This window comes from Barbatula barbatula, assembly GCF_947034865.1.
Source record: "Barbatula barbatula genome assembly, chromosome: 11".
Lineage (NCBI taxonomy): Eukaryota > Metazoa > Chordata > Actinopteri > Cypriniformes > Nemacheilidae > Barbatula > Barbatula barbatula.
Window position 1 is genome coordinate 23207822 of NC_136774.1, and position 9963 is coordinate 23217784.

The 9963-nt window shown below is 38.2% G+C and overlaps 1 protein-coding gene across 2 annotated transcripts; it reads right to left on the reverse strand.

Annotated features, from left to right (window-relative positions):
* LOC306900677 (4-galactosyl-N-acetylglucosaminide 3-alpha-L-fucosyltransferase 9-like) lies at window positions 1-5806 on the reverse strand. Of its 2 annotated transcripts, XM_079467869.1 has the most exons (3): window positions 5670-5806; window positions 4526-5515; window positions 1-4029 (listed from the first exon to the last, which is right to left on the reverse strand). In XM_079467869.1, the coding sequence occupies exons 2-3, from the start codon at window positions 5473-5475 to the stop codon at window positions 3897-3899; spliced, it is 1083 nt and encodes a 360-aa protein (XP_079323995.1). In that variant the 5' UTR covers window positions 5476-5515; window positions 5670-5806; the 3' UTR covers window positions 1-3896. The 2 variants fall into 2 exon arrangements, with proteins under 2 accessions (XP_079323995.1, XP_079323994.1); XM_079467868.1 differs by lacking the exon at window positions 1-4029 and having other exon boundaries at window positions 4049-5515.
* Between the last annotated feature and the right edge of the window lie 4157 nt (window positions 5807-9963).

A 9963-nucleotide genomic window follows, 5' to 3' on the forward strand; every position in this document is an offset into this window, starting at 1 on the left:
GGCTTGAAATAATAAAGGTTTATTTTAAACATTTTTATACAAAACATTCAATGACTGACCAAGGTACATTGAAAATACTGGGGCTTAAACACAAAAGGAATAAACGAGAAGATAAGAAATACCCGGGGAGACAATCAACAAGGGCCAATAAAGAAAATGAACTACAAAGAACTGCAACATAAAACAGGAAAGCAAACAACCAAAACTACAAACCAAAAGTTCCTTACTGTTGTGAAAGGAGTGATTGTTGGATGGTGAGATCGTGTTGCACCTTGGGGTGTGCCGGAAATATGCATAGTTTTGTTTTGGCAGGGTTCAGCTGGAGGTGATGCTCCTTCATGCAAGCTGAGATGTCTTCAAAGCAGGCTTTAATGCGAGATGCTACAGTGGTATCGTCTGGGTGAATTGAGATGTAAATCTGGGTGTCGCCGTGTGCCTGTGTGACTGGTCCCAAGGATGCTGTGTCCACATCTACATTTATGCATTAGGCAGACGTTTTTATTCAAAACTACTTACATAGCATTGTATTATACATTTGTTTCTGACTATTTGCAATCCCCTGATTATGTGTCCAATACAATTCCCATTATAAGCATTAAATCCATTGCATTTTATGTTGTATTTTGGGCAGGGTTCTATTGTTTTATTTCAGCAGAAAAACTTCAATTAGTTACTACAGTAAAAACATAATTCATTTTCCAAACGGCTTTAAATGATATAGCAGCAGATCAGAGGTTAACAATCATTTTCATGACAATGTCGTCTACCATCTTTGACTGAGAAGATTATAGTTACCTATAAGTTAGGGAATATTAGTGGATGCAAATAATTAAATGTACATTGAACTATAAACATCTGCGGATAACATTTTATTACTACAAGTTATTGTGCTATTAAAACATCATTAAACTATAATTGAGTTGATAGAGTTTGATTTTATTTTGCATCAACACCAGGACAGAAACACTGCAAGTGACCCAGTTAAGACAAACCAAATCTTTTGTACAATATATTTTGAATGATACTTTATCAGAAGATTGTTACAGGTAAACAACTCTTTGATAGTGTTTATCAATCTAATTTTAAGTATTCACATTGACACGTTTTACATGGCAGTTCATTTTTTGTTTAACCAAATGTTGGCAGCATCTCTGTCGCCGCAGGGCAGCTCTGAGACACCACCGCCCATAACGCACCTCACCAGAACTCTTACCAAACGCTCCTCTGGGCTTCAATGTGCCCTAATCAAAATGAGGACAGTGTTCTGTGTTGTTCATCAAACAAACAGACAGTAGGAGGAAAAAGCCTATCAATACAAAATGATATAATAGATTAGTCTATTGTATTTCAATTATTTCTCCTGGATGTGAATGAGATGATTATGATAACGGTCTCTTCCGACCCCCTCGGACAAGACTCACCCTGCTCTGTCACTTCCTCTAGAATGTAAAACAGAAGGAACTATATATGCACATATGTTTAATGTGAGGGACGTTATTTATTATGAGACGATTGAATAGCAAACTGAACAGCGCAGCTTTAGCGTTTCGTGAAAGCCTCATTCAGAAACACTGATTTTCAACATAGCCGACCAGCCGACTTTTTTAAAGTAAACAAATATACTATGTTACGATAAGACTGATCGGTGCAGCTTCTGCAGTAATGCGGTCGATGTACCGGTCTGTCGTGGTGAAGCTCTAGATTTACCGGTCAATCTACATTCCTACTCTCACCTATAGTCGTGAGCTTTGGGTCATGACCGAAAAGACAAGATCCCGGATACAGGCGACCGAAATGAGCTTCCTACACAGGGTGGCCGGGCGATCCCTTAGAGATAGGCTGAGAAGCTCGGTCACCCGGGAAGAGCTCAAAGTAGAGCCGCTGCTCCTCTGACCGGGGATGACCTAGGACACGCTGGAGGGACTATGTCTCCCGGCTGGCCTGGGAACGCTTCGGTGTCCCCCCGGAAGAGCTAGAGGAAGTGTCTAGGGTGAAGGATGTCTGGGCATTTCTGCTTAGACTGCTGCCCCCGCGACCTGGCAGCAGATTAGGGGAAAATGATGATGATGACGATAAGTGATTTCAGGAAAAATGGATAAAGTTTCATCGAAAGTTTGGAGCGAGATGAATCTGTTAGGAGAGGAGCCACCCCAATCGTTCTGGTATGTTTCAAAATGATCAAATATAAAATAATTGGCCACAAAGTGCTCAATGCACATAGACATACAGCAGGATTGCAGAACTTATCTCAAGCTGTGTGTTTGTAAAACATGAAATGTACTGAAATGTTAACCAGACTGCTCAGCTTTAAAGAGATGTAGTCTTAGCATAGCTGAAAAGAACATTAATACAGGAGAATTAGGAATAATGAAATACATCTCTAGGCTACTTTTCTTAGTTTTAGACTTTTAGCCAAACCTAAGGTAACGCATTAAATGTGCATTGTATTTTATATGCATATGTCTTCAAATATTTATATTAAATCAGTTATTTCAGCCAATGACAATAATGGCAAACTATAGACAGTAAACTTGCATCGACATTCTACAATTACAATATTAAACCATTTTTTAAACAATTTCTAAAAGCCATCTTTAAACTGCATCAGCATGACATGATTTATTGCTGTTAAACGATGCTCTAATGTGCCATATTCACACCAATATTACATAAAGTAAGATTCGTGTTATTTAGTTGTCATTTAAACTGTAAGTTAATAATGATAATAAAAAAATGAAAACAAAAACTAAGTTTAAGGCTGATGCTGATGTATTTGAGTCAGAGGATAATATGATCACATTTCATAAGTATAAAAAACAGGCAGTGCAAAAACATATACATACTTATCATCTGACATACTCAGATACAATGTATAGTATAATGCAATGTAAATTGCTTTGGATAAGAGCATCTGCCAAATGCATAAATGTCAATTATAATTATAAATAAAAAAGCATCAAAACTTGTACAAAACAAAAACTGTTCATGCTTTATTCACTCTCATGCCGTTCATTAACTGTATATTTGTGGAACACAGAAGAAGATATTTTGAGAAATGTCTCAATGGTCACTGAGACGTCAATGTGGGCCAAGGTTACTACCATTTTTCGAAATATCTTCTTTTTTGTTCTTCAGAAGAAAGAAACTTCTACAGGTATGCATTGACATGATGGTGAGTAAATGATGAAATAATTGTTGAATAAATCATTTTTGAGTGAAATATAGCTGCAGCGCAAGTTCTGCTGGGAAGACTCAATCTCGCATCATCCACTACCAATCAACACCTAACCAATCACCTCCCAACATGGAACATAAAAGATCGCCACTTACCCCTTTCTACGTCTGCAGTCGAAGCAACAGTGATTCACCCCCATCCTCCCCACCACCACCAGGAGGTCCCTGTCCATACAACCCCAAGGTGGGTTGGCTACGCCCCGTCTTCATCTTAAGACGGGAAGTGGAGGACTTCTTGGCCCTCTGGATGCGAGCCACGGACAGGGCCTACTCCAAAGAAACTCAATAACCATATTTACCATAACCATATATTCTGTTTACCAGCTGTTTAATAAATGTTCAATACTCTACATTTTGCCTCCCGAGTCTTTCTGGTAAAACTATCCCTTTAGACTGCCTGTTAGTCTTCATGCAGTCACATGACACTTTGACCTTTTGGACTTTCCTCTCATTTGTTTTCAGGTGTTCTGTGTTTTCCTGTTTCAGTTGTCTTTTATCTGATGGTCTGCACATGCTTCACGTTTTCCTGAATGACATATCTGTGTGTGGGATGTCAGGCCTGAATGTCAACAACTTCACCACATGATTTTGTAAGCTGTGGGGTTCATCATTCTCTCGCTCGAACGTGTGATATCATCAGAGGTGTGAAAAGAGATAAACAGTCAAATGTGCAAATATGGTCTATTGGTGCCATTCGACATCAACATGCATGTTTTTTTTGTTGTTCGTTTTTTCTTGCAAACCCTGAACCAGCCTGTATGATGTGTACGTGGGCATGCAGGGCTTGTGACAAACCTGTGGGACACGCTCAATTAGCCCATCAACATTTTTTTATTTAATTTTAAATAAACACATTATACTGTATGTCCAAGAATAATGCATATTTACATGTATTCATGTAGGCAAAATAATGGAAATGCACATAAAGAAAAAACAATGAAAACTATATAAAATAATTTGTGTTCTGCTAATGTTCAATATTCTTTACTTGTATATTCTGTATCATGAACATTTAGCATATTATTGTATTTGGTATTGTATGTACTGTACTAATGTCTGAAGTACGGACCAAAGATTTTCACCCACTAATACACTGTAGGAATAAAGGTGATTTGATTTGACATTACAAAGTATACTTTAGTTAAAAAACCATTCGTAGATATCATGAGCTTCTTGGTATTCCTTGTGTCTTCCTACATGATCGCAGGCCGTGCAAATCGCCAGAATAAACTCTTGATTCTGTAATATTAAATGAGGTCGTGCTGAGAAATGTCTCCTCCAGTTAAAGTACCTGCGATACGCATCTTCATCTCTGTCCAGCTGCGTCAGATATTCTGCCAGTGACTTTGCGTCGGGGAAGTCGTCCACATGAATGAAGGAGTCACGCGGTGCAAACCTTTCATAGTTCTTTCTAGGAGGTCCCAGCACCACAGGTACAGTACCTGCTGACAGGGGTCCATTAAACTTTTCAGTGATGTAGTCCTTGTGGAGGGAATTCTCAAAAGACAGATAAAATTTGCAGCTTGCTATGGTGGGATAATAGTCTTCGTAAGCTAGTCTTTTAGCATAAGCGCTTCCAAACATGTGTATATTGACATGCTTTTTAAGTTCATTGTAGTAAGTGTTCCTCGCGCCAACACCCGTCCAGTCGAAATTGTTACTTACGATCCAACAGACCAGTTTGTCCTTTTTGGGAATTGTAAAATTCTCATTTGGAGTTTTGTTGCTGGTCAGTCTCAACCGCACAGAAATGTCAGCGTCCTCTCTATAACTGAGAGTCAGATTAAAGAGGTTTTCAATCCCTGGAATTTTCTGCGTGTTTGTTGGCGATTCTACATTAAGCCAGATCCACTTTTGGAACGGAGGACGAGGAGATGGTGGAAGGCCAGACAGGTCCTGGTTAATAGCCCTGTGAAAAACAAGCACAGCGTCTGAACTGCTGTAGAGAGCTCTATCGTCCGTCAGGTGACAGCCGTCAATATTGTAAATAGTTTTACAGTCACTCAGATCAAATCTGTAATTTTGAGGCCAGACCCATAACAAAAGTACAGGTTTCTCCACCGTTTCTTCAGTTAGTGAGTTGTTGGTCCCTTCATGGTGTCTATCTGAGTGTTCTTTGAATTGAGGTTGTTGAGGTGGACAGTTGGTCAGAGGTGAAGTCCAGAAAAACAAGAAGATCAGAGAGACGAGAGCAGCAATAGCCACTATACCAGTCAGACGGACCAGTACAGTGCTTGACATTCTTGTCTTTAAACAGGTTGATTTGAAGAAGACTTTGGATCTGTATTATCAAGAAATAAAAAACGACATGTGAGTTGATTCAAACTGATTAACCACGGTTAAATGCATGAATCACAAACAACATCTATAGGCTTCAGTGGTTTTTACTCATAAGCAATAAGATTAGGTAGTAATGTAGTTAATGTAACTCTCACCTCTCTTAGAAGCTCTTCATTATTGTGAACCAGAAGTTTCCAGCTCTGTGTAGCGTGTAACGACAGTACGCCTCGCCTGCGATGACACGCTAGATGACACGGAACAACAGAGGTACAAAAGATGCTTTAACATTGACTTCTGCATTCGGATTGTATTCTAAATCCCTGAAGGTCCTCCCATCAGCCATGTATGCTTCCGACCAATCACTGTTTATTATGCTTAGTGATGTCATCACATTATCTCTCAACTTCAATTCAGGTGCAACCAGGGTGTAATGTGAACAAGAAAATCCAGTCCAATAAACATCTATAGACTTCATCAGTGTTGTGTCTTATATGGGTCATGACATTGGGAGGAGTCGTTGTTGGGGAAAGTATTCTTTTCCCATTCATTAGAAATGCATGGCACAAGCCGATATGATTTACATGAAATCACCTTTTCTGTTCAACGTGAAAAACTGAGCCGTATTGGGTGGGAGACCTCGCAGTATCTGTGACTGAAGAAACGATGCATACAGTATGTTTTTGTACCTGATTGAGTCTCCAGCGAGGCGAAAACTGCAATATTAGTAACCCAGGGTCATTCAACAGACTATATTTTTATCCATGTTCATTAAAGCTATGATATCAAAGATTAGTATGTCTTAACATGTTAAATGAACACATTTATGCACAGTTTTGACTGTAGCACGCAACGGTTTCCCGATTTATGACACAAATGTTTCACAGACAAGGCTTAGCCTAAGCTAGGAGTAGATCTTGGTTAAATTAGGTTAAGTTGCTTTTATAAAAATGCCTTGGAAAAAACATGACTGGTTTGCATCTTGAGACAAAGTGATGGAGCGTTACTCTTATTGATAGAAAAAGAATGTTGTAAAAAAGAGGATTGTACATGGCTTTAGAGAGCTTTTCGATAGATGCGGTACAAAGCTGCAGTCTGTTCCTCTCACGTGTATGAGGCAGCTGTTTTTTGCTTCACTTCATTTTTTTTTTAATTATTGTAAAGCTAATGTAACATTAACATTGACCTTCCTTTGTTCTTAAATTTACCGTGTTTTATACTGTGTATAGTTTTAATTCATAGAATTGAAATACGAAGTATTAATATTGAGCTTATTTTCAGCAGTTCATTTACGTTTGTGTTTTATATGTATATTTGCCCTTTACAATATTATATATTGCTTAAATGGTTTTGAACAAAATACATGATAATTATTCACAAGGTCATTTTAATCAGGTGGTTTAACGGATACACTTTGGTGCAATTCAACTTTCTGATCACCTTTCACAAACAAATAATTACAAAGTCCTAAACCAAATAATTACTAAAATTAAATTACTTATTTACCCAAACAGAAAATGAAGAGACGTGTAAAAATGGTGCAGTTGTATAGAAAAGGAAAGAAAAGAACAGATGAGGAAGTGAAAGTTAAACAAGAGCATGGTAAGATCAATTTCTAAAACGTCCATGTCAAAACATTTACATTTATATTTGCATTTAGTCATTAAGCAGCTTTTATCCAAAGCGACTTACAGATGAGGTCAACATAAGGACAACAAAAAGCATAAGTGCAATCAAAAACTGGTCCCATATAGCCTACCGCAGTATACAGAGCTAAGTTGGATTTTATTTTATAAAGAATAGAAAAGAGATAGAAGTCAGAACTGACAGAAAACACACTTAGCTCATAAAAACACCACAAAAGAGATTTTCTCATTTAGTTTTTAATACTACAATAGAATGTATATAAGAGCAACGTATCTACGCGAGAGAAATCAACCAATTTACGTCAGATACCTTTCGAACCACTACATATGAAGACGAAGACAGAATTTGAAGCAAAGCTAACACCTTATCCACAACTAAATACTTTACTCTATCAAATCAGGTTTTAATTTGTTTTAAATTTTTCCTTCAACAAATTTTCATGGGCTAATTCACAAGTAAGAAAAAGTCGACGATTCATCAAACAATGTAGCTGAGGGTCCTCTCACGTCATGTTCAAATACCAAATCATTAGGACTAAAGTCCAAACTTTGTTGGGTTACTTCCCTAGTGGCCAACATCAGCCAGGGAAGACCTTCTTCCCAGTCTAAGTTTGATCACCACCAGGCCACAGCTGACACCTACACAGCAAGATATCACATAGCCTGATGCATTACGTCAACAGGATTTAACAGTCCCACACAATCAATAACAATGTGTTCAAAAGGTTTCCCTGCAGCTGGAATTGGATGTAAATGAGCATGAGGTATACCCTGGTTAGGTTTACCTGTTATTTGGCAAATATGACAGGTCTTAATAAAATTGGCAATTACTTTCTTAAGACAGGGCCCAAAATATTGACGCAACACTCTATCATTTGTTTTCCTAATTCCAAAGTGTCCTTCATCATCGCCATAAGCAGTCTGCAATATCACCACATGCAAATTCGAGGAAATTGCAATTTGATACAACGATCCACCCAACGCTATATCCTTAGGTACATTTTCAAACCACTATCCCATGTTTAAGGTACCCATTTGCAGTACTTGGCATTTCTTCAACACTTTACTCCATATGTTAGCTTGTAACTACAAAGAAAAGTTCTGCAATCCAATTCCCAGAATCAATACAGAACTACCCGCATTTGACTCCGAAGAAAAAGGTCATGTTAACGAAGATCCTATATTAGTCACTGGCACCTTAACTGAATCATTCACAAGAGAAACAAAACAACTTGAAATAAATGATTCATAATGGGACATCCTTATCTAGTCCGATTCACAAATTCCTCCATTATCTTTGACCACTTCCTTACTAATAGGCAAGTCATTCATTTCATCACAATACTGGCTTCTTGGTCCCAAAGCTAACATCACCGGCTTTGGAATGGATCTTATATTTAACTCGTAATAAAGGACATTCCCTAGTCCAATGTCCTTGATCTATTTTTGAATGATCCGAACGAATCCCATCAGCTTTTTCGAGGGTCTCGACAACTTCCCTCATTATTTACCCGATGCGTCAACGAGCTCATCGTCTTCTGCTTCACTTTTTATTCATTTATGTAGCTATACGATCAGGTATTATGTTCTTGAATTGTTCTGATACCAATAAATCACTCAAATTCTCTTCTTTCGAAACACACCAATGATTAAAGTGACCCGTTAATTCACTCGCCACTTCTACATTGTATTGTCTTTCCCCTCACACAATATAAAACACGGTGACTTAAAGAACAAGCAAGCAGTTTTTATTATTATATTTGCGTGTAGCAACCACACGAGGAGTTGAAGGGAAACATTGACTTTATTTAAATACTTTTTGAAATATGATATCTGAAATAAATGAGGATGAAACACCCGTCCCTGTTTAATGCGCAAATCCATCAGTGAAACTGCGCATTACAGCATACGAAACATTTAAATAGACATCAGTAAATAATGAAGTGAACTGAAATAATATAAGAAAGATAAATATGAATAAAAAAGCTCTTCTTGCAGTGACAACTTCAGACAGTACACTAACCCTTACAGACCTTAACAATTAAATTTGAAACAAACTGTTTAAACCTACCTTGGCTTTCCTATTTAGATTGCCATAAAAAACGTACTCGCTGATGGAAAACTAACATGTGGACATTTTCAGTACAGTAAGTAAGATGTGTACAGCTGCACTGAATGCGTGTTCGGAAGATGAGCTCAGAGCACAAATGAAGAAGATGTCTCTAAGCAACCGCGGCATCCTGCGCGCGCTCCGACACCGAGCAAGCGGGTCATATCCGGTTTTGATATTATTTATCTGTATATTTCACAACAAGATCCATTGCAGAATGACCTTTGTTTTGCCCTGCAGACCCGCGCTCGAACGCACCAACGGAAATGTATGCCAATATTATTGTGCTAATGTAAAATGTATTATTCAGAGGTTTACATCTGCCACAGAGACCAGTTTCCATCCCAAGCAATTTATATTAAAGCCATTAAATCCTGCACGACAACATTTACTGTGTACTATTATGGCCCAGTTTCACAGACAATGCTTACGCCAGGACTGGGCCTTTGCTAAATATCCACATGCGGATGGTAAGAATCTTTCATGAAAGCAAACTCTTACAGTGTTATTTGTGTTTCACAGTATGCACCTGCACATCGTGTCCATTAACATTCACAGAGGTGAGCTGGATTTTTACACCAGAAAACATCTGCCATCAAACTAATGTGTGTGCGTTGTGCGTGTGTGTGTTTTAGGAGAAGCTTGCGTTGATTTGCCAGTGGTGGTGCATTCAACAAGTGTATGATAGACTCTATA